The sequence below is a fragment of the Hemitrygon akajei genome, chromosome 19 (genome assembly GCF_048418815.1).
Source record: "Hemitrygon akajei chromosome 19, sHemAka1.3, whole genome shotgun sequence".
Classification (NCBI taxonomy): Eukaryota; Metazoa; Chordata; class Chondrichthyes; order Myliobatiformes; family Dasyatidae; genus Hemitrygon; species Hemitrygon akajei.
This window is the reverse complement of record NC_133142.1, coordinates 50,288,394-50,314,892: the sequence shown is the minus strand read 5'-3', so window position 1 is coordinate 50,314,892 and position 26,499 is coordinate 50,288,394. Positions and strand designations below refer to the sequence as shown.

The following is a 26,499-nucleotide window of genomic DNA, read 5'->3' as shown; positions in this document are numbered from 1 at the left end:
CCACCATTCCCACAATCCTGACTGAGAAGTTACAGAACTCCGTACCTCCAGTCTTTCAACATATGACAGTCCCGCCATCCCGGGAATTAACCTCGTGAACCTATGCTGCACTCCCTCAATAGCAAGAATGTCCTTCCTCAAATTTGGAGACCAAAACTGCACACAGTACTCCAGGTGTGGTCTCACCAGGGCCCTGTACAACTGCAGAATGAACTCTCTGCTCCTATACTCAACTCCCCTTGTTGAGGGCCAACATGCCATTAGCTTTCTTCACTGCCTGCTATACCTGCATGCTCACTTTCAGTGACTGATGAACAAGGACACCTAGATCTCATTGTACTTCCCCTTTTCCTAACTTGACACCATTCAGATAGTAATCTGCCTTCCTGTTCTTGCCACCAAAGTGGATAACCTCACATTTATCCACATTAAACTGCATCTGCCATGCATCTGCCCACTCACCCAACCTGTCCAAGTCACCTTACAGGTAGAAGGTACAGAAGCCTGAAGACACACACTCAGTGATTCAGGAACAGTTTCTTCCCCACTGCCATTTGATTCCTAAATGGACATTGAAACCATTAAGATTACCTCACTTTTTTTTAATATATATATTCTGTGTTTTGTGCAATTTTTAATCTATTCAATATGCTGTCATTGATTTACTTATTTTCTTCTTCTTTTTCTATATTATGTATTGCATTGAATTGCTGCTGCTAAGTTAACAAAATTCACAAAACATACCAGTGATACTAAACCTGATTCTGAAATAAATTAGGAATAGGAGTTAACCATTTAATGACATTGTAGCTGACAATATTGTAATTTCAACCCACAGTACTACCTGCCCTGCATAATCTTTTATCCCTTGCTTATCGAGAATCTATTTACCTCAGCATTAAAAATATTCATAGACTCCACTTCCACCATCCCTTAAGGGAGTTTCAAAGATCCACAATTTTTCAGGAGAGAAAAAACATTATCTCATCACTGCCCTACATGTGTGATTTCTTTTTAATAACATAGAACAGCAAATTACAGGCCCTTCAGCCCATATTGCTGTGCTGACATATAGAAAACTACTCCTCTATCAGTCTAACCTTTCCCTCCTACTCAATCTATAACCCTCTATTTTTCTTACATCTACCTGCATATCTAAGAGTCATTTAAACGCCAAAATGTACCTTTACTTTATTATCACCAAACAATTGATACTAGAGCATACAATCATCACAGCGATATTTGATTCCGCGCTTCGTGCTCCCTGGAGTACAAATCAAAGTAAATATAATAAAAATTTAAATTATAAATCATAATTAGAAAATAGAAAAGGGAAAGTAAGGTAGTGCAAGTCAGGTCCAGATATTTGGAAGGTACAGCCCAGATCCAGGTCAGAATCCGTTCAGCAGTCTTATCACAGTTGGAAAGAAGCTGTTCCCAAATCTGACCGCACGAATCTTCAAGCTCCTGAACCTTCTCCCGGAGGGAAGAGGGACAAAAAGTGTGTTGGCTGGGTGGGTCATGTCCTTGATTATCCTGGCAGCACTGCTCTGACAGCGTGCGGTGTAAAGTGAGTCCAAGGATGGAAGATTCGTTTCTGTGATGTGCTGGGCTATGTTCATGGTCTTCTGCAGCTTCTTCCGGTCTTGGACAGGACAACTTCCATACCAGGCTGTGATGCACCCTAGAAGAATGCTTTCTACGGTGCATCTATAAAAATTAGTGAGTGTTTTAGGGGACAGGCCAAATTTCTTCAGCTTTCTCAGGAAGTAAAGGCGCTGGTGAGCCTTCTTGGCAATGGACTCTGCTTGGTTAGACCAAGTCAGGTCATTTGTGATATTCACACAGAGGAACTTAAAGCTCTTGACCTGTTCCACCTGCGCACCACCAATGTAGATGGGGTTGTGCGGTCTGCTACTCCTTCTGAAGTCAACAACCAATTCTTTCGTCTTGTTGACGTTGAGGGATAGGTTATTGTCTTCGCACCATGCCACCGGGTTCTTAATTTCCTCTCTGTACTCCGACTCATCATTACCCAAGATATGGCCTACAATTGTGGTGTCATCAGCAAACTTATATATTGAGTTCGATGGAAACTTGGCTACACAATCATGGGTGTACACTGAGTACAGCAGGGGGCTGAGTACACAGCCTTGTGGGGTACCGGTGCTCAGAGTGATTATAGAGGAGAGCTTGTCCTCTATTTTTAAAGCCTGGGTCCTGTCTGTGAAGAAGTTGAAGATCCAGCTGCAGATCTGAGTGCTAAGACCCAAGTTCCAGAGCTTAGGAATCAATTTATTTGGAATGATGGTATTAAAGGCAGAGCTGTAGTCAATGAAAAGGAGCCTTACATATGCATCTTTATTCTTCAGGTGTTCTAAGGAGGAATGTAGTGCCAGACAGATGGCATCTGCCATTGACCTGTTGCTCTGGCGCTGGTATCTGGCGACTCTGCGCGTGCTCTCCCGAGCAAACTGTCCTCTACACTATCCTAAATGTATCTACTGGTTTTATTGCTATGTGACTACCTTTTCTCAATCCAACACGACTCAGTCTTCTCCTTCATTCATTTTGGTACTCTCAGCAGCAAGGACAAACACAGCAGCACGTGATGCAATTTCCTCATGTTTTCACAATCAATCACTTAGGCAGTCATTGATTGAACCAAAGCCTTCTCAGTTAGATATAAATGATCACTTCGCATTACTTGAAGAAATACAGATGGATTCTTGTGTCATGGTGAATGGTTATCGCTCAGTCAGTGTGATACCATCCGTTAGTGCATTCTACAAACCACTTGGTTTGTTCTGTTACAATATTTTGGTTATAAAGTTGTCTTTATGAGGACCTAGTCTCTCCCCTTGTCACCCCTTTACTGTTAAAATAATTGAAAAAGCGGTTGGGATTATCATTACCCTTGTCTACCAAATCCATCTTATACCCTTTTTGCCTTTCTGATTTGACTCTTAAGCCTAGTCTTAAACTTTTTATATATTTCAATGGATTTATTTGCCAAAACACAATTTTCACTTCTTCCTCCTGACCAGAGCCTTGCTACTTCTTGTCAGCTAGGGTTAACTCAAGAACATGCTGCTCCGAGACTATTGATATGACCCTTTTTATAAGCCTCCCACTCTGCCAGCTATTCCTTTGCCTTTAATAGAGTCACTCCGTTGACCTCAGCTAGATCCAGCCTAATGCCCTAGATACGGATTGCCCAGCTCCAGTTCAGCACTTTAACTCGTGGACCTGTTCCACCTCGAAGCAGCACTTTAACTCATGGACCTGTTCCACCTCGAAGTTCAAAGTAAAACTGAACAGAGTACATACTGTACATGTCACCACATACAATCCTGAGATTCTTTTTCTTGCGGACATATCTATAGAACTGTAAATGTAAACAGGATCAATGAACAAACTGTGCAAACGCAAATATAAACAAATAGCAATAAGTAACGAGAGCATGACATAACAAGATAAAAAGCCCTTGAAGTGAGACCATCGGTTGTGAGAACACCAGAAATAGAATGAGTGGAGTTATCCTCATTTGTTCAAAAGCCCGATAGTTGAGGGGTAGTAACTGTTCTTGAACCTGGTGGTGCGAGTCCTGAGGCTCTTGTACTTCCTACCTGATGGCAGCAGTGAGGAAAGAGCATGGCCTGGGTGGTGAGGATCTTTGTCGTTGGATGCTGCTTTTCTACGGCAATGTTTCATATAGATGTGCTCAATGGTTGGGAGGGTTTTACCCATGATGTACTGGGCCAAATCCACTACCTTTTAGAAGATTTTCTGCCACAAATCTATAGAAGCTTATTTAGGTTTTTGATTAAATGCCATAGCTCCACAGACTCCTAATGAAGTAGAGGTGCTGTTGTGCTTTCTTTGCAATTACATTTATATGATGTGTCCAGGGCAGGTCCTCTAAGATAGTGACAACTAGGAACTTAAGTTACTGATCCTCTACACCTCTGATCCTCCGACAAGTACTGGCTTAAGGACCTCTGATTTTCCTCTCCTGAAGTCTATAATCAGTTCCTTGGCCTTGCTGACACTGAGTGAGAGAGTACCACTCAGCTTAATTTTCAATTAGCATCAGTATGCTGATTTATCTCCACCTTTGATACGGCCCATAACAGTGGTGTCATCAGCAAATTTTATATAGTCTTGAAGCTGTGCTTAACCATCTTTTTCCATAACTATTTTAAAACTAACAGAATTGGGGTTACTGGACACAAAGTGTTCTCAACTGCCACTTCAGTTACCTGGCCTGCTTCACTCCCCAAGTGGAATGCAGTTTTGCTCCTTCCCAAGTAAGTTCCTCCATATGGTGAGTGAGGAACTATCTTGGATGCACTACACATATTCCACCTCTATCCAAGCCCTGGTGGCCTAGTTAACACCAGGGAAATCGATACCTCCTTCTAGCACTAACCTAGTATCCTCACAACTACGTACAACATCTTGACATATCTGTTCCTCTAGGTCTATAATATAGCCCTACCAAGGTGACTGTAAACTTTGCATTTCTAAGTCCTACAGAAGTGGCCTCATTAAAAAAATCCCTTAAGAATATCCTCTCTAGGCACTGTTGTTAATTTCTCCCTAATCAAAAAGGCATCACCCCCTCCACTCTTAATCCATGTGGTCCTCTGTCATGCTGAAAACATTGGTATCCGGAACACTAAGCTGCCAGTCGCACCCTTCTCTCAGCCACATTTCTGTTATGGCTACATACTCACTGCCCCTATAGGTAATCCACACCCTCAGTTCATCCACCTTACCTGTTCAGCTAAGTGCATTGAAATACATGCAATTTAAAGAAGTGGCCCTGTCTGCACTTTTACTATAAACATGGCTATCCTGATTGCTAAACTGATATTTCTTGGTTGCATGTACACCTGCCTTCTCACTTACTTCGTCCTCAAAGTCCCACCTCCAGCCAATTATACTGAAGGGAATATCTAGTGCAACCAATGAATAGGTAACACTCATCAGTGTATGATTTACACAGAAAAGCAGATGTGTGGAATGCAAGCCTATAATCTCTTATAATAATAATGGAATTTGTCCCACCTGCTAGAAATCAACAGCTGTAATCAAAAGCGGATTAAACATTTGAATGTGCTTCTTAAATAGAAGCAGGTTTATGAATCCCACATTATAAAATGGAAATTTAACTTAAGATTCTTCATACCCAGTAAGCCTAATATCCACTTGTTTGTGATGTGTTCATGTTAAGTAGAGAATAACAAAGCACATCTGATATTTGCCTTTACACCATGCAACATCTATAAGTGAAAACAGTTTTTTGATCTGGAGTTCTGTGTGCAGCAAATTAAAAAATAAAAAGACGTGTGTATTTAGTCATAAGTTAAAATCACAATATCCTGCTGAAGGGTCTTGGCCCGAAATGTCAACTTTACTCTTTTCCATAAATGCTGCCTGGCCTGCTGAGTTCCTCCAGCACTTTGTGTGTGTTGCTTGGATTTCCAGCATCTGCAGATTTTCTTTTGTTAGTTAATATCACAACATTATTTTACTCCTCAATTGTATCTGTGAACTGGCACTGTAACATTAAAGACATCTAAAGACCTGCACTGCCATGGGATGAGTGCCTCTTGATTTAGATAGATGCAAGTAAGTACCAATGTAAATAATCAAAGGAGAAATATCACTTCATTTGGATTTATTTGTAGGTTATTTTCTCCCTCCCTCCTTCCCTCAAATTATATAAACAACTCCAATGTGTTTTCAGAAGATTGAGGCCAAGTTCTTTTTAATTGCTGCCACTTATTAATAATTATAGTTTGAACTGGACATGATCTCACCAGTGATAAAAATCTCCCAACTTTCAGGCAGAGCTTAATTTTGTTCCTTAATACATTATTCCTTTCTAATGAGAGAGGTTGCCTTATTAGACACGCCATGATTTATGAGGTGAAATTTAGAAGAGTGAGATCGGGCTTGAATAAAATAGATCAGAATCAGGTTTAGTATTACTGGCATATGTTGGGAAATTCGTTAATTTAGCAGCAATAATGCAATGCAATACATAATAAATATAGAATAAATTAATTAGTTACAATAAGATATATGTATATTAACTAGTTAAATTAAAAATAGTGCAAAACAGAAATAATAAAGTGAGGTAGCGTTCATGGGTTCAACGTCCATTTAGAAATCAGATGACAGAGGGGAAGAAGCTGTCCCTGAATCACTGTGCGCGCCTTCAGGCTTCTGTATCTCCTTTCTGATGGTAACAATGAGAAGAGAGCATCTCCTACGAGATGGGGGTTCTTAATAACGGATGCCGCCTTTCTGAGGCACCACACCTTGAAGATGTCTTGGATACTACAAAGGCTAGTGCTCTTGAAGGAACCAACTAATTTTACAACTTTCTGAGGTTTCTTTTGATCCTGTGCTGTAATTCCATCTCCCCCATACGAGACGGTGATGCAGCCTGTCAGAATGCTCTCCAAGGTACATCTGTAGACATTTTTGAGTGTTCTAGGTGACGAATCAAATCTCCTCAAACTCATACTGGAACATAGCTGCTGTCTTGCCTTCTTTAAAGCTGCATCATTCTACTAGGCCCAGGTTAAAACCTCAAAGATAAAAACTTTGAGCAGTCTTCGGTGTAGATGTAGAGAGGTTGCTTTGCTTTTTGGAAAAGTCTGGGACTGGGATGGCAGGCAAATTGAAGCGAATCCAAGTTCATTTTCAGGCAGGATCTGATGTTTCATTACCAGCTTCATCTCTGTGGATCTAAGTGCTACTGGACAATAGTCACTGAAACAGGTTACCACATTCTTCTCAGGCACCAGAATAAATGAAACTTGCTTGAAGCAGGTGGGTAACTCAGACTACCAAACTGAGAGGTTAAAGATATCATGAATGCTCCAGTCAGTTGATCAGCACAGGTATTTAGTACTTGACCAGGTACGCTATCTGGGCTGGACACTTTCCATGGATTCATCTTCCTGAAGAATGCTCTTATGGTGGTCTCAGAGAGTGAAATCACAGGATCATCGGAGGCTGTGGGTGTTCATGAAGGTATCTCCATGTTTTGATTGTCAAAGCAAACATAAAACGCATTCAGCTCATCTGGGAGTGAAGCTTGTTGTCACCTATGTCACTTAGCTTCAATTTGTAGGAGCTGACAATTCGAGCCCTGCCACAGCTGTCGAACATCCTTCAGTGGTTCAAGTTTGGTCCAGAATTGCCACTTCGCATGTGAGATTGCTTTCCAGAGATTCTACCCGGACCTCTTGTATTTAACTTGGTGGCCAGACCTGAACGTCACTGATCTGGCTCTCTGCAGATTGTGGATCTCATGGTCCATCCAAGCTTCTGGCTAAGGAAGACTGTATGATTTTGTGGCAACATACTTGTCTCCAACTGTTTTTATTAAATCTGTGACAACTGTGGTGTATTTGTTCAGAACCTCAGAAGCTTTTGAACACAACCCAGTCTACTGACTTGAGGCAATCCCATACCCGCTCAGACTCCCACAACCATCTTTTTGCTGCCCTTATGTCTGGAGCCTTGCCCTTTAGCTTCTGCCTGTATGCAGGTAGGAAGAGAACAACTTAAGTGAACAAATTGCCCGATATCCAGTCTAGGCATGGAACAACAGGGATTCTTAATCATAATGTAACAGTGCCAAGTGTGTTAGGACCTACAGGTGCTGTCGATGATATGTTAATGATAATTCAGCAGAGTCTTCTTCAAGCAAGCTTGCCTGAAGTCCGACAATGATTTGTTTCCAGTTCACTAATTGTGACATTCAATACACCAAATGTTGTTTCCAGTTCACTAATTGTGACATTCAATACACCAAATGCTTGTTCAATATATGTGTCTGGCAGTATGTAAATTGCAGCCAGGATCTTGGAGAATTCTCTTGGAAAGTGAAACAGTCAGCACTTAATCATCAGATGTTCCAGCTCAGGGGAACAAGAGTGTGACAAGACTGCTGTGTCACAGCACCACAAAGATTTGTATTCATATTCCCAACATACAGGGTCTCGGCCTGACCTGCTGAGTTCCTCCAGCATTTTGTGTGTTACTCTGGATTTCTCTTGGATTATTACATGTCTATACAACAAAGGTAATACACTTTAATTTCTCCAACATCTACTTTCCACTTGTTTGTTATCCCACCTATAACACTCACGTCCTAATTCTGCTTGTTGTGGTAGCACAGAGAGTTGAGCACAGAGTAGAAAATCTGATTACCACACCCATTTACTCATCGATCTGAATGTCTGAATGGAAACACTATGGAGCTGCTACATGAAAAATAGATTTTTAACGAAATGTGAACCATCATACTATCAGAACTCAAAATTTTAAGAAGCTAGGGTCAATTAAGTGGAACAGCTTCACCCCATGAAAAATAGGTTTGTAATTTAGATTACCAGGCATTGATAGGTTCACACAAGGTAACTGGAGGCAATAGAGATTGATGATATCAATGAAAATGCAAGTGGGTCAAATGGATTGCTGTAAAAGCCCAACCATTTTCCACAAGTGGTTTTTGTTGTTCATATACATTTCCAAAAGTTACATTCAAAAATTGATCTTTTATTCTAATTTATTTTTTGCATTAAGTCAACAATTTTTTGTGGGGTGAATTGTTACGTAGTTTCTTCATTGTAATTGTACATAAACGTTAAATGCAAACTTATAGAAAGGAAGACTTGAACATTCTTTTAAACTTCTGGCAATCTAACAATTTTACTCACCTGATTTGGGATTTAAGGAGTCACACTGTGAGTTGTACATTTGTACAAATTCTTGATGTCGTTTAATCAGTTGTGTTTTGTTGCCCTGAGTTGAAAGTCCATACTCCTTCAACTTCTTTTTCAGATCCCGGTCAGAAAGCAAATTATAAACCAGCTTTGGCAACAGTTTTCTTCTGTTCACAGAGCTTGAATGGAAAAATGAAGGAAAAAACACATCTTATTAATATCACTTCCTAAAGAAAAAAAACATGTCTGATCACTGCATTGTGGCAAATTTATTATTGTTTAACTGAACAGACAAAAAATTCAGATCACAAATGGTACTGTATTGGATGTGCAGTTAGAAGTATATAGAGAAATGAGAGAAACTGACTTTTCTCCAAAGAAGATTAAAAACAATTAGTTTTTAAATACAGATAGAAACAGCTTCCATCGACAGTTTAAGTAAACAGAGGTTACAGGTTTAAATGGCAAAGAAAAGGCTAGCAGTAGCTTTAATAAGCTTAACAGTTGCTATGCAATAACCCAAAAATGCTGGAAGCAGACTCAATGGTATCTTTCACCAGGGAAATGGATAAATGAAGGATTTTCTTTAATTGTGGTAAGTATTTACAGGAACACCCTACTCACCAACAGCATAGAAGTGGCATATAACAGTTAATGAAGATAGCTACCATCTCAGGAAGGATAATAAAGACTGGTCTTGTTATCCACTTCCAAATTCTATAAAAATAAATGTATTCTATTGTCTCCTGAAACTTTTCCTGTAAACTTGCAGAATTCAAAAAATTTGATTTGCACTTTTGTACTGCATTATAAATTCTCATGAACATTACATGACTATGAAGAGAAATTGTAGTGAGATTAGATTTTAATAATCGTAACCTAAAGTGAGCAAATATAATATGCCAAATTACACCCTCCCCACCTTACTGTCACCCTATTAGCTCTATTGTACCTACAATTTTGCATACTAAGACTGAAAACTTGATATTGTCAATGATTCATCAAATTTATTATCGACCTGGAAAGGGAGTGCCCTTCCACTGCAGCAGAGATGGAAGTTCTCCTAAAAAAAGATCTGTTGCCAGACAGCAGGGAAAAACCTCTGCGTAAAATAAATAACGGATGTTAAAAGACACCAAAATACAACAGTACCCGCATTGGGTGTTAAATTAGCAGCTTGCTTTCAAATAAAGAAGAAAGCACATAAGGAGCAAACAAGAAATTAAGATCTATAAGCAGAGGATGTTTTTAGGAAAATGTGGCAATTGATCAGAAGTGATGTGAACAGTACTTATATGCTTAAATAAACTGGTCGTTAATCAAGTAAATGGTGAAGGTCATTGCTCATTCCAAGTGCCTGTTTTATTTATTTATTGTTCCATATCTGACTTGGTCTATAATTTCAGCAGTTTAACAATCCACAAATAATAATATTGCTATCTATTTCAATGATTTTCTATTTCTCTAAAAAAAGCACAGCTTAAGCAAGTTGTTTATTGTGAAAAGAAATGAGTTATTTTTCATATAGTTTCAAATAACTTGAGCATTTAGTATGAAAAGAATAAACTGATTATTTTAAGTGAATGAGGATGTAAATATGGAATTATAACACTAACCAGTGAATCTGAACTGATTCAAATTGCTTGACTTGAATCAATATCAGTTTATAGAGTGAAAATAGTGTACTTGTGCTTTTCACTGGCAAATTTTCCAATCACTTTTCCTGATGCCAGGACCAGTCAAGTCATTCTCTAATTGCCTGGGACTATTAAATTCCCACGATACTCACAGAAGACCTTTTTCCCTCTGAAACACATTGATTTGCTTCTCCATCATCACTAACACTCCTTACCACTTCCCAAGTGCCCACCAATACAGCTGCAGGAGATCCAATTTGTACCCCCATCCTTCCCAGCAGCCAGAGTCCCAAATAATTAACATCTAAATTACTGCTGCATATTCCTGGTTTAGATGTACTTCTTACAATACAGTATAGTATGCTATCTTAGTTTTTCATATTACAGTTCCCAAAATAAAAGGGGAGACCAAACAGATTTACCAATCACTTTTGCAGAATAAGGGAGATACAGTAGGATGAGGGAGAAGCTGGCTGTGTAGTCTAGGAACACTATGGTGGAACAGTTGAGGAACAGTGACTTTCAAAGAGATTTTCACAATGTGCAAAAGAAGCATATTCCAGTTAAAAACAAAGATATTAAGTATGGTGACCGCCAACCTTGGATAACTAAGGAAATAACAGAAAGCATCAAACCAAAAGCTCATGGATACAAAGCCACCAAGAATAATGGGAACTGGAAGACTGGGAAAACTTTAAAAAGCAACAAAGAACCATTAAGCAAGCAATAAGGAAAGGGGGAAGACAGAATATGAAAGTAAACTATCACAAAATATTAAGACAGATAGTAAAAGTTTTTATCATTATATAAAGTGGGAAAGTGTAGCAAAAGTGAATGTAGGTCCCTTGGAACATGAGAAGGGGAAATTAATATCGGGTAATAGAGAAAAGACTGAAAACTTGGTGTTGGTCTAATGCATCCAAAATTTTCTGGAATCTGGAGAGATCCAAACAAACAAGTCAGTGAATATCACAATACCTTTTACAAAAGAATATAGGCAAAAGGCAGGTAACTACAAGCCAGTTAGCTTAATATCTGCAATTGGGAAAATGCTTGAGCTAACATTAAGGAAGAAATAGCGTGGTTCCACCAGGCAGAGGCATCATGGATTCATGAAGAGCAGACCCTGTTTGACAAACTTATTGGAGCTCTTTAAGGATATAATAACCATAGTGGATAGAGGCAAAAAGGTGGAAGTTGTACACAGTGGATTCTGGTCAATTGAGCCATTGGTTAATCAGGGCAGCTGCTTATTTGGGACAACTCTTAAAGAACAAAAACTAATCCTTAATTTGTTTGGGACACGATGCTGCTTATTTGGGACAGGAGACAGCTGGCGAACTTTGTTGAACAAGGGTCATTCATGTGCACTTGTGTAGCCGTTAGACATAATACCATGCTTAGAGCAAAGCTTTTAAATAGCATCAGTTGTGTATGTTTGTGTTCAAACAGCAGAGATTTTAGTCACTGATATTTAGTGAGAAATGAGCAGTAATCAATTTAGGACTGCATTGCTCTCTGTGATTTCAAGCATTGAGGAACAAAGATGCCAGAAACATCTGGAAGTGAAAATGAAACATTTTCATTACTTCAACAAGTTAGGAACTATGAAGAATTTGAAGATATCAACAATCACCTTGAATGTTACAGTAAAAATGAAAATATTGGAGGGTGCGGTGCAATTGTTGAAAGCTTTGTCTGACTGGACAATACAATTACCCATGTCAGGATGCTGTTTGCTGACTACAGCTCAGCGTTTAAAACAATTATTCCCACAGCTCTGATTGAAAAGCTCCGGAACCCAGACCTCTGTACCTCTCTCTTCCAAACCGGAAGACCACAATCCATGCGGATCAGAAATAACATCTCCACCATGTTGACAACCACACTGGCGCACATCAGGGATGTGTGCTTAGCCCACTGGCTCTACTCTCTCCACACCCATGACTGTGTGGTTAGGCACAGCACAAATACCATCAATAAATTTTTGACGATACAACTATTGTTGGCAGAATTTAGCATGGTGACAAGAGGGTTTAGAGGAATGAGATATATCAGCTAGATGAGTGGTGTTGCAACAATGAACTCACACTCATTGTCAGTAAGACCAAAGAACCGATAGTGGACTTCAGAAAGAGCAAGACTAGGGAACACACTCCAGTCCTCAGGGTGATCAGAAGTAGAAAGAGTGAGCAATTTCAAGTTCCTGGATGTCAATATCTCTGAGGATCCATCCTGGACCCAACATATCGACACAGCTATGAAGAAGGCATGACAGTGGTTATACTTCATTTGGAGTTTGAGGAGATTTGGTATGCCATCAAAGACGCTCACAAATTTCTACTAATGTACCAATGGAGAACATTTTAACTGGCAAGAGCACCATCTGGTATGAGAGGGCTACTGCACAGGATCGAAATAAACTGCAAGGTTGTAAACTTAGTCAGCTCTATCGTGGACACTAGCCACTGTAGTACCCAGTACATCTTCAAGGAGCAATGCCTCAAAAATGTGGCATCCATCATTAAGGACCCCGTCACCCAGGACATGGCTTATCCTCATTGCTACCGTCAGGAAAGAGGAAAGAAAGCAAACACTCAATGATTCAGGAACAGCTTCTTCCCCTCTTCCATCCAATTTCTGAATGGATATTGAACCCATGAACACTACCTCATTGCTTTCTTAATTCTATTTTTGCACTATTTAATTGAGCTATTTAATATCTATATACTTACAGTAATTCACTTTTTTTCCTTTTAGTATGTATTGCAATGTACTGCTGCCACAAAGACAACAAATTCCTCAACATATGCCAGTGATATTAAATCTGAATCGGATGGCAGTCCATTATCTATACTAGGTGCCCGCGCTGATTTTATTCATTTACCATCAAATTGAAAGAACACAACAGCATACATGGATGAATTCCTCCAGCGATAATTATTGCAATCTAACACACAGTTTTATAATACTGTAGTAGTATTGACAGTGTTCTAATTTGCTCTGAAATTTATTTAAATACAGGTAGCTTGTCTTTTTTTTTACACCTTTTTAGGTTTTCCATGAAATCGGCTAATCGAGGCAGCTGTTTAATTGGACCAAAATGTGCTGGTCCTGCTGTGTTCCAATTAACCAGAATCGACTGTACTTGGATTTCCAGAAAGCATTTGATAAGGCGCTGCATAAAAGACTAATTCACAAGATAAAGATGCACAGAGTTGGGGGTAATGTATTAGCATGGATAGAGGATTGGTTAATCACTAGAGGGCAGAGAATTGGCATAAATGGATGCTTATCTGGTTGGCAGTCAGTGGTGACTGGAGTGCAGCAGGGGTCAGTGTTGGGCCCATACCTGTTCACTGTCTACATTAACAATTTGGAAGAGGAAACTGAGTGTGGAGTATCTATGCTTGCTGATGTGGAAAAGCAAATTATACAGACACACTATCAAGAGCACCTTCAAGAGAAGGTGCCTCAAGAAGACCTCATCCATCATTAAGGACCTCACCATTCAGGACATGCTTTCTTACCCTTACTACCAACAGAGAGGAAATACAGGACACTGAAGACCCACAAGCAATGACTCAGGAACAGCTTCTTCCCCTCCATCATCAGATTTCTAATTGACCCATGAACACATGAGTACTACTTCATTATTTTGTAATTTACAGCAATTTCATGCATTTGCACCAAACTGCTGCAACAAAACAAAATAAAATCATGATAGTGATAATAAACTTGATTCTGATACTACAATTCCAGAGACTCGTTGAGCCGCAGGAAGTCAATCTCCTAATGTGCATTATGGTCAACAATGCATTGTTTTCTGCATTGGAATGTCCTGGGCATTGAAAAAATTGCCTACAGAACAATAAATCTATTCCTTCCTGCTCAACAAAATAAGAATCTTGAGTGTGTGCGCATATGCACTCTTCATTACCACGTTTTAAAAAATATTTATCCCTGTAGAATTATTTTTGTGGATTTCAATCATTCTCCATCAACTTCCATCCAGTTTCCCAATAACACCAACCACTCCCGTCCAGGCACAGGAACATAATTCCACAGAGGAGGTGAAAGAATCAAGTCATAGCTCCTGACTTCAAAGAATACTGGCTCAGATACTAGTCCAAAGAGAGTTGAACAGGACAGACTGCAGATGACTATTTTATCTTGCAAAATGATCTGACTTTAGGATGTTGTATATATGAAAACTAGCACAACATCTCCTACGGTAAAGTGACTGATGATGCAACTGGAAGCTACCTAAAGTTCAAAGGGCTTGATTATTCTCCAAACACCTGTCATGAGGAAAAGGCGAGTTGGTGGAGAAAGGGCTGCTAATCGTAGTTCTGATGCAGAAGCTCACTATTAACTCTGAAAACTTTAGTCATTATATCCCTTTGGAGAACTGGAGAAAGGAAACATGGCTGCCTAAATAGCCTTGAAGGGATCAACCGATGATCTCTCAGGGTGCCAGAATATATCTACCCTATTTCTGATTCCTTTTCTTCTAGTCATTTCATGCTCCACATGCAGCCAATCTATTAGGAAATACCCATATCAAAGAGGCAATGTAATAAGATAAAATTAGCTGTATCAGAGCAACACACACAAAATGCTGGAGGAACTCAGTAGATCAAGCAGCATCTACGGAAAAAAGCAGTCGACATTTCAGGCAAGACCCAAAACGTCAGCTGTATTTTTTTCCATAGAGGAAGGGTCTCGGCCTGAAACGCCAACTGCATTTTTCCCCATAGATGCTGCCTGGCCTGCTGAGTTCCTCCAACAGTTGCTTCGATTTCCAGTATTTGCAGATTTTCTCTTTTTTTTTAAGCTGTATCAGAATCAGGTTTAATATCACTGGAATATGTTGTGAAATGTGTCTTTGCAGCAGCAGTACAATACATAATAACAGAAAAAAACAATTACAGTTATTACTACATATATATTAAATAGTATGCAAAAATAGCAATAAAAAGTGTAGTGAGGTGGTGTTCATGGGTTCAATGTCCATTCAGAAATTAGATGGCAAAGGGAAAAATGCCATTCCTGAATCATTAAGTGTTTGCCTTCAGGCTTCTGTACCTCTTTCCTGATGGTAGCAATGAAAACAAGGCCTGACCTGGGTGATGGGGGTCCTTAATGATGGATGCCACCTTTTTGAGGCATTGCCCCCTGAAAATGTCCTGAATACTACAAAGGTTGCTGCTCATGACGTAGCTGACAAACTTTACAGCTCTTTTCAGCTTATTTCGATCCTCTGTAGTAGACACCCCCTCCCATACCAGACAGTGATGCAGCCAATTAGAATGCTATCCACAGTAAAACTGCAGAAATTTCCGAGTGTCTTTGGTGATGTACCAAATCTCCTTCAACTCCTAATGAAATATAGTCACCATCATGCCTTCTTTGTAGTTGCATTGATATTTTGGGTCTAGGGCAGATCCTCAGAGATGCTTACACCCAGTAACTTTAAATTGCTCACTCTATCCACTCCTGATCCCTCTATGAAGACTGGTGTGTGTTACCCTTTCTAAAGTTCACAATCAGCTCTTTAGTCTTATTGAGCGCAAGGTCATCGCTGCAACACCACTCAACCAGCTGATTTATCTCGCTCGTTTACTTTCTCATCACCATCAGAAATTCTACCAACAGTTGATTCATCTGTACTTTTATAGATGGCATTTGAACTGTGCTTAGCCACACAATCACGGGTGTAGAGTCACATTTGTCACATGCACATCGAAGCATGCAGTGAAGTGCATTGATTATGTCAAATCAAATCAATGAGAATTGCTCCAAAAAATCAGCAGTTCACTCGTAGCCTTCTTGCTCCAAATTAAAAACTGTTGAAGATTTCTTGCCTTTTTAATCCTTTCGCTCTAACCATCACAATTAAAAATTCTGTCCTGAAAGCTGCACACTTCTTAGAGGATGATTACGTACATTTTTGCTTAAGATCACAAAGCTGCACAGCTTATTTTCTAATAGGAGTTTTTCTACTACTCGAGTTAAAGAGAGGCGAGACTGCACAGGCACATGACGTCAGCCAGTTGAGCTCAAAAGGTTTAAAATGAATTGTTCTGGGCAGCCTGCAAATGTCACCAAGCTTTTAGCGTCAACACAGCACGCCCAAAACTTATTGTACATACAGTATTTAGAATGTGGGAGGAAACCTGGAGCAACTTGAGGAGCCCAGATGGTCACTGGAAAAACATACAAAATCCTTACAGCTAATACTGTAAAGTGACTGCGTTAACTGCTGTACTACCATGTCCCACCACACAAAATCATGTTAACGTACAGTAATCTTGAACATAAAGCCAGCCTCTCTAAACTTAGGCTATGTTAATTTTTAAATAGCACACCTGCAATGCTACACATCTTTGTAAAATGTGAGCTATTATCAACTTCTAATCAATCATTACAGCTGAAAAATTCCCGTTACTGCCTAAGCCTTATTGTTAAGGGGTACAGTCACAAGGGTACTCTCTAGTACCTGACTCTTCCCCTTCCTCCTCCTGACTGTGACCCACTTCTCCGTCTTCCGTGGCCCTGGTGTGACCACCAGCCTTTCACTCCTCTCTGTCACCTCCTCACTCTCCCTGACTAGGTGAAGGTCATCGAGCTGCATCTCCAGTTCCCCAACTCAGTCCCTCAGGAGCTGCAGCTCGACAAACCTGGTGCACATGTGGCCATTCAGGAGGCTGGGAGACTCCAGGACCCCCCACATTTGACACTGAGCACAGAAAACTGGCCTCACACACATACTTCCTTCCTCACCTTGTCTTTTCTAAGCATGTATATTCTTGCCAGCTGATAATATAAGCAAACATTATAGAGGCTTTGTCCTTCTATTTTAATCATTCCCTCAAGGTCCCTTTAAACATCCCCACGTGGTTCTATGGTTCCCACTGAATTTGTAGCAAGAAGGCTGCGAGTGAACTGTTGATTTTTCAGAGCGAAGGGAGTTTTTTTACTACTCGGGCTAAAGAGAGGCGAGACTGCACAAGCACATGATGTCAGCCAGTAGAGCGCCATATCCAGCGGGCAGCGTCTGAGTGGGCAGCAGAGTGACAGGGCTTTCACTCAATAGGCTTAGGCACTCTCAATACAAAGTCAAATATAGTTAATGTTGAATCTCTCTGCAATCCCAAGCTAATAAATATTCATGAGATAATTTTTCCTCCAGAAAAATTAGAAAATTACATCGTTTTTTTTTTAACTATTTGCACTATTTGTCCTGTTTGCACAATGGATGTTTGTTGGTAATAAAAACACAAAATGCTGGCAGAACTCAGCAGGCCAGACAGCATCTATGGGAGGAGGTAGTGACGACGTTTTGGGCCGAAACCCTTCATCAGGATGTTTGTTGGTCTTTGTTTTGTGTGATTTTTCATGGATGTTGGTGTTTGTAAGTTTTGAGTGCCTGCAAGAAAATGAATCTCAAGGTTGTATATGGCATACATAATTTGATAATAAATTTGAACTTTGAACTTTTAATTTGTAATGATACACAAATTAATATCAATATACTAAGGTGAATTGTGTCCGGAAGTGTCTATTCCAGTTTTTGCAATGGGTGTTATTTTTACAAGAGATGATTATATTGTGTTAAAACATGCCTGAAATTGTTTCTTTTCAAATATTTCATAATAAACAAAAATTATTTTGCACAAATTATTTTATTTAGCTTTCTTTGTATGCATAAATGAATATATTTTCATGGAAGGAAAATGAAAATAAGCAATTAGTCATTCTGCTTTAATGATAATGCTGCTTATTGTAAGATTTTACACAAGCAAGTGTTTTTTAATAGAAATTTGAACTCTGTCACAATCAGTCCAATGTGTATAAGGCATAATTTTCTAATTTTTCTGGAGGAAAAATTATCTCATGAATATTTATTAGCTTGGGATTGCAGAGAAATTCAACATTAACTATATTTGACTTTGTATTGAGAGTGCAGCAATCAAATGTTAAAGCCGTCACATCAGCTACAGTATATGACCATAAGACTGTAAGACCATAAGATATAGGAGCAGAATTAGGCCATTTGGCCCATCGAGTCTGTTCCTCCATTTCATCATGGCCGATCCATTTTTCTCTCAACCCCAATCTCCTGCCTTCTCCCCATAACCCTTCGTGCCCTGACTACTCAAGAACCTATCAACCTCCTCCTTAAATATACCCAATAACTTGGCCTCCACAGCTACCTCTGGCAAAAAATTCCACACATTCACCACTCTCTGGCTGAAGAAATTCCTCCTCATCTCCATATTAAATGGACATCCCTCTATAGTAAGAAACCCCCCCCCCCCATAGGAAACATCCTCTCTCCATCCACTCTTTCGAAGTCTTTCAACATTCGATAGGTTTCAATGAGATTCCACCCCCCCCCCCATTCTTCTGAATTCCAGTGAGTACAGGCCCAGAGATGTCAATCGGTCCCGATATGGTAGCACTTTGACTCCAGGAATCATCCTCGTGAATCTCCTCTGAACCACCTCCACTGTCAGCACGTCCTTTCTTAGATAAGGGGCTCAAACTTGTTCACAATATTTCAGCTGAGGCTTTTCCAGTGCCTTACAAAGCCTCAACATTACATCCCTGCTTTTATATTCTCATCCTCCCAAAATGAATGCTAACGTCACATTGCCTTCCTCACCACCAACTCAACCTGCAAATTAGCCTCTAGGGAATCCAGCACGAGGACGCTCAAGTTCCTTTGCACCTTGGAGTTTTTGAATGTTCCCTCCGTTTAGAAAACAGTCTATTCTTTCATTTCTTCTACCAAAGTGTACGACCGCACACTTCCCAACATCATATTCCATCCACCACGTCTTTGCCCTTTCTCCTCAGTCCTTCTGCAGCCTCCCTGCTTCCTCAACACTACCTGCCCCTCCACCTATCTTTGTATCTTTTCGCAAACTTCGCCAGAGAGCGATCAGTTCCATCATCCAGATAAGCAGTCCCAACACAAGTCCCTGTGGAACACTACTAGTCGCCAGCAGCCAACCAGAAAAGGCTCCCTTTACTCCCACTTTTTGCCTCCTGCCAATCAGCCACTGCTTTACCCATGCTAGAATCTTTCCTGTAATACCACGGGCTCATAGCTTGTAGACAGCCTCGTGTGTGGCACCTTGTCAAAGGCCTTCTGAAAATCCAAGCACACGACATCCACTGATTCTCCTTTGTCTATCCTGCTTGTTAATTCTTTAAAAGAGTTCCAACAGATTTGTCAGGCAAGATTTGCCCGTAAGGGGCAAATGCTGATTTCAGCCTATTTTATGGTGTGCCTCTAAGTACCCCGAAACCACATCCTTAACAATTGACTCTAACATCTTCCCAGCCACTGAGGTAAGACTAACTGGCCTATAATTTCCTTTCTTCTGCCTCTCTCCCTTCTTGAAGAGTGGAGTGACATTTGCAATTTTCCAGTCGTCTGGAACCATGCCAGAAATCTATTGATTCTTAAAAGATCATAACTATTATAACCATATAACATATAACAATCACAGCACGGAAACAGGCCATTCCGGCCCTCCTAGTCCGTGCCGAACTCTTAATCTCACCTAGTCCCACCTACCCGCACTCAGCCCATAACCCTCCACTCCTTTCCTATCCATATACCTATCCAATTTTACCTTAAATGACACAACTGAACTGGCCTCTACTACTTCTACAGGAAGCTCATTCCACACAGCTATCACGCTCTGAGTAAAGAAATACCCCCTCGTGTTTCCCTTAAACTTTTGCCCCCTAACTCTCAAATCATGTCCTCTCGTTTGAATCTCCCCTACTCTCAATGGAAACAGCCTATTCACGTCAACTCTATCTATCCCTCTCAACATTTTAAATACCTCGATCAAATCCCCCCTCAACCTTCTACGCTCCAATGAATAGAGACCTAACTTGTTCAACCTTTCTCTGTAACTTAAGTGCTGAAACCCAGGTAACATCCTAGTAAATCGTCTCTGCACTCTCTCTAATTTATTGATATCTTTCCTATAATTCGGTGACCAGAACTGTACACAATATTCCAAATTTGGCCTTACCAATGCCTTGTACAATTTTAACATTACATCCCAACTTCTGTACTCAATGCTCTGATTTATAAAGGCCAGCGTTCCAAAAGCCTTCTTCACCACCCTATCTACATGAGACTCCACCTTCAGGGAACTATGCACTGTTATTCCTAGATCTCTCTGTTCCACTGCATTCCTCAATGCCCTACCATTTACCCTGTATGTTCTATTTGGATTATTCCTGCCAAAATGTAGAACCTCACACTTCTCAGCATTAAACTCCATCTGCCAACGTTCAGCCCATTCTTCTAACCGGCATAAATCTCCCTGCAAGCTTTGAAAACCCACCTCATTATCCACAACACCTCCTACCTTAGTATCATCAGCATACTTACTAATCCAATTTACCACCCCATCATCCAGATCATTTATGTATATTACAAACAACATTGGGCCCAAAACAGATCCCTGAGGCACCCCGCTAGTCACCGGCCTCCATCCCGATAAACAATTATCCACCACTACTCTCTGGCATCTCCCATCTAGCCACTGTTGAATCCATTTTATTACTCCAGCATTAATACCTAACGACTGAACCTTCTTAACTAACCTTCCATGTGGAACTTTGTCAAAGGCCTTGCTGAAGTCCATATAGACTACATCCACTGCCTTACCCTCGTCAACATTCCTCGTAACTACTTCAAAAAATTCAATAAGGTTTGTCAAACATGACCTTCCACGCACAAATCCATGCTGGCTACTCCTAATCAGATCCTGTCTATCCAGATAATTATAAATACTATCTCTAAGAATACTTTCCATTAATTTACCCACCACTGATGTCAAACTGACAGGTCTATAATTGCCAGGCTTACTTCTAGAACCCTTTTTAAACAATGGAACCACATGAGCAATACGCCAATCCTCCGGCACAATCCCCGTTTCTAATGACATCTGAAAGATCTCCGTCAGAGCTCCTGCTATCTCTACACAAACTTCCCTCAAGGTCCTGGGGAATATCCGGTCAGGACCTGGAGATTTATCCACTTTTAAATTTCTTAAAAGCGCCAGTACTTCCACCTCTTTAATTGTCATAGGTTCCATAATTTCCTTACTTGTTTCCCACACCTTACACCATTCAATATCCTTCTCCTTAGTGAATACCGAAGAGAAGAAATCGTTCAAAATCTCTCCCATCTCCCTCGGCTCCACACATAGCTGACCACCCTGATTCTCTAAGGGACCAATTTTATCCCTCACTATCCTCTTGCTTTTAATATAACTGTAGAAGCCTTTCGGATTTACTTCCACCTTATTTGCCAAACCAAACTCGTAACTTCTTTTAGCTTTTCTAATCTCTTTCTTAAGTTTCCTTTTACATTCTTTATATTCCTCGAGCAATTCCTTTACTCCATGCTGCCTATATCTATTGTAGACATCCCTCTTTTTTCGAACCAAGTTTCTAATATCCCTTGAAAACCATGGCGCTTTCAAACCTTTAACCTTTCCTTTCAACCGAACAGGAACATAAAGATTCTGTACCCTCATAATTTCACCCTTAAATGACCTCCATTTCTCTATTACATCCTTCCCATAAAACAACTTGACCCATTCCACTCTCTCTAAATCCCTGCGCATCTCCTCAAAGTTAGCCTTTCTCCAATCAAAATATGGTGTGACCTTGAGGGAATGATTAAAATAGAAGGACAAAGCCTCTATAATGTTTGCTTATATTATCAGCTGGCAAGAATATACATGCTTAGAAAATAAGCTGTGCAGCTTTGTGATCTTAAGCACTATTCTGTTGAATTTATATGATTTGTGATTAAGCAGCGAAAATGTAATCATCCTCTAAGAAATGTGCAGCTTTCAGGACAGAATTTTTAATTGTGATGGTTAGAATTTTTCAGCTGTAATGATTGATTAGAAGTTGAAAATAGCTCACATCTTACACATTTTACAAAGATGTGTATGTAGCATTGCAGGTGTGCTATTTAAAAATCAACATAGCCTAAGTTTAGAGAGGCTGGCTTTATGTTCAAGATTACTGTACGTTAACATGCTTCTTCACGCAGAGAGTGGTGGGAGTGTGGATTGAGCTGCCAGATGAAGTAGTGAATGCGGGCTCACTTTTGACATTTAAGAAAAACTTGGACAGGTATATGGATGAGAGGAGTTTGGAGGGATATGGCCCGGGTGCAGGTCAGTGGGACTAGGCAGAAAATGGTTCGGCACAGCCAAGAAGGGCCAAAAGGTCTGTTTCTGTGCTGTAATGTTCTATGGTTCTATTTTCCTATGTCTGACACCCTGGAATACATTTGGTAGTAATACAGCTTTCCTATAGATTTGAGAATTGCACGTGGGCTTTCCTTTTTTTTTGCTACTACCATCGAGCAGGAGGTGCAGGAGTCTTGGGTCCCTCCCCCCAGGTTCAGGAGCAGTTGTTGCCCAGCAGCCATCAGACTCCTGGACCGGCATTACGCATCTCAGTGCTGAACTGACTTTGCAGCTTTGGACTCACTTTTAGGGACTCTGCAGTTCATATTCTAATCAATTGCTCTTGCTGATGAGACCCACCACGGTCGTGTAATCAGCGAATGTGATGATATGGTTCGAGCTGTGTGTTGCAGCACAGTCGTGGGTCAGCAGAGTGAACAGCAGTGGACTGAGCACACAGCCCTGGGGGGCCCCCGTGCTCAGTGTGATGGTGTTGGAGATGCTGCTCCTGATCCAGACTGACTGAGGACTCCCAGGCAGGAAGTCTAGGATCCAGTTGCAGAGGGAGGTGTTCAGGCCCAGTAGACTTAGCTTTCCAATCAGTTTCTGAGGGATGATTGTGTTGAATGCTGAACTGAAGTCTATGAACAGCATCCGAACGTATGTGTCTTTTTTGTCCAGGTGGGTCAGGGCCAGGTGAAGGATGGTGGCAATGGCGTCATCTGTTGAGCGGTTGGGACAGTACGCAAACTGCAGGGGGCCCAATGAGGGGGGCAGCAGGATCTTGATATGCCTCATGTTGAGCCTCTCGAAACACTTCATAATGATGGATGTAAGTGCAATGGGACAATGAGGAAATGAACCTAGTCAAGTATCAGATCTCTCAGTGGGAGAGCATCTTGGACATAGTGATCATAATTCTACCTCCTTTACAATAGCATTGGAGAGAGATAGGAACAGACAAAATAGAAAAGTGTTTAATTGGAGTAAGGGGAATTATGAGGCTATCAGGCAGGAAATTGGAAACAGATGTTCTCAGGGAAAAGTACGGAAGAAATGTGGCAAATATTCAGGGGATATTTGTGTGGATTTCTGATTCGGTACGTTCCAATGAGACAGAGAAGTTATGGTAGGGAACAAGAACTGTGGTGTACAAAGGCAGTAATAAATCTAGTCAAGAAGAAAAGAAAAGCTTACAAAAGGTTCAGAGAGCTAGGTAATGCAAGAGATCTAGAAGATTATAAGGCTACTAGGAAGGAGGTCAAGAAGGAAATTAGGAGAGCCAGAAGGGGCCATAAGAAGGCCTCAGCAGGCAGAATTAAGGAAAACCCCAAGGCATTCTACAAGTATGTGAAGAGCAAGAGGACAAGATGTGAAAAAAATAGGACCTATCAAGTGTGACGGTGGGAAAGTATGTACGGAACTGGAGGAAAAAGCAGAGGTACTTAATGAATACTTTACTTCAGTATTCACTATGGAAAAGAATCTTAGTGATTGCAGTGATGACTTGCAGCAGACTGAAAAGCTTGAGCATGTAGATATTACGAAAGAGGATGTGCTGGAGCTTTTGGAAAGCATCAAGTTGGATAAGTTACCGGGATCGGACGAAATGTACCCCAGGCTACTCTGGGAGACGAGGGAGGAGATTCCCGAGCCTCTGGCGATGATCTTTGCATCATCAATGGGGACGGGAGAGTTTCCAGAGGATTGGAGGGTTGCGGATGTTGTTCCTTTATTCAAGAAAGGGAGTGGTGATAACCCAGGAAATTCTAGACCAGTGAGTCTTACCTCAGTGGTTGGTAAGTTGATGGAAAAGATCCTGAGAGGCAGGATTTATGAACACTTGGAGAGGTATAATATGATTAGGAGTAGTCAGCATGGTTTTGTCAAGGGCAGGTCGTGCCTTACGAGCGTGACTGAATTTTTTGAGAATGTGACTAAAGACATTGATGAAAGAAGAGCAGTAGATGTAGTGTATATGGATTTCAGCAAGGCATTTGATAAGGTACCCCAAGGCTTATTGAAAAAGTAAGGAGGCATGGGATCAAAGGGAATATTGCTCTGTGGATCCAGAACTGAATTGCCCACAGAAGGCAAAGAGTGGTTGTAAAAACGGATCACATTCTGCATGGAGGTCAGTCACCAGTGGAGTGCGTCAGGGATCTCTTCTGGGGCCCTTACTCTTTGTGATTTTTATAAATGACGTGGATGAGGAAGTGGAGGGAATGGGTTAGTAAGTTTGCTGATGACACAAAGGTTGGAGGTTTTGTGGATAGTGTGGAGGGCTGTCAGAAGCTGCAGCAGAACATTGATTATATGCAAAACTGGGTTGTGAAGTGGCAGATGGAGTTCAACCCAGATAAGTGTGAAGTGGTTCATTTTGGTAGATCAAATATGATGGCAGAATACAGTATTAATGGTAAGACTCTTGGCAGTATGGAGGATCAGAGGTATCTTGGGCGTCCGAGTCCACAGGACGCTCAAAGCAGCTGCGCAGGTTGACTCTGTGGTTAAGAAGGCGCATGGTGTATTGGCCTTCATCAATCGTGGAATTGAATTTAGGAGCAAGAGGTAATGTTACAGCTATCTAAGACCCTGGTCAGACCCCACTTAGAGTACTGTGCTCAGTTCTGGTCCCATCACTATAGGAAGGATGTGGAAGTCATAGAAAGGGTGCAGAGGAGATTTAAAGTATATTGCCTGGATTGGGGAGCATGCCTTATGAGAATAGGTTGAGTGAACTCAGCCTTTTCTCCTTGGAGCGATGGAGGATGAGAGGTGACCTGATAGAGGTGTACAAGATGATGAGAGGCATTGATCGTGTGGATATTCAGAGGCTTTTTCCCAGGGCTGAAATGGTTGCCACAAGAGGACACAGGTTTAAGGTGCTGGGGAGTAGGTACAGAGGAGGTGTCAGGAGTAACTTTTTTACTCAGAGAGTGGTGAGTACATGGAATGGGCTGCCGGCAACGGTGTTGGAGGCGGATATGATAGGGTCTTTTAAGAGGCTTTTAGATAGGTACATGGAGCTTAGTAATGTAGCGAGCTATAGGTAAGCCTAGTAATTTCTGACGTAGGGACATGCTTGGCACAACTTTCTGGGCCGAAGGGTCTGTATTGTGCTGTAGGTTTTCTATGTTTCTATGAATCTAGAACCTACAATATCCTTTCAAACAATACATAAGTATTAAACACAAAATCGAAGAGTGCAATCATGTTCAGCCAGAGATCCGTCATCACCCAGGTCGGTTCTCAATTGTTTGCTGAGTGATCAAATACCGTAGATGCCGGATTATAAGCCGCTACTTTTTTCCCACGCTTTGAACAGCTTTGAACACTGCGGCCTTTACTACGGTGCGGCTAATGCATGATTTTTTTTCATGCCGCCAAAAACATTTTGCCTCGTAACAGTAGACCAATAAAATTGATGAGTAGTTCACAGAGGTCCAATGAAATTGTACGATAAATCAAGCGCACTTTCACAATTAAATTATTGTAAATCAGTCATTTGTACTCACCCTCATCAACATGGAAAACACTCGAAGAAAAGCATTGTGCTGCCTTTATGGCAGTTATTTAGTTTATAATATTTTCGCTTAGTAATTCATTTGTTAGTATTTTCTAGTTAAAGTTAGAAGTGTTTTAAATATATTTGTTTTCTGTACTACATCCCGGGATACTATGACGTCACATCCGGTTTCGCCGCGTCTTGTGGGAAATACCGGTTTGCGATAAACGGGAAGGTGGGGGCGAGCAGCATTAGACCCGCGTGAAAACGCTGCTTTTAAGTTAAAGGCGATCAATAACTTTTCCTGGTAGGCTGCAGTATATATTTTTTTACCAGTCGTTAGGAGATATTGG

At 40.8% G+C, this 26,499-nt stretch overlaps 1 protein-coding gene across 2 annotated transcripts in view; it reads right to left on the bottom strand.

The window, feature by feature from the left end:
- Positions 1–26,499, bottom strand: part of rad18 (RAD18 E3 ubiquitin protein ligase) — a 238,750-nt gene that overhangs the window by 154,460 nt on the left and 57,791 nt on the right. For both annotated transcript variants that reach the window (XM_073072485.1, XM_073072486.1), the window contains one exon: positions 8,748–8,932. In XM_073072485.1, coding sequence (XP_072928586.1) covers positions 8,748–8,932 — 185 coding nt within the window. The remainder of the gene's footprint in view (positions 1–8,747; positions 8,933–26,499) is intronic.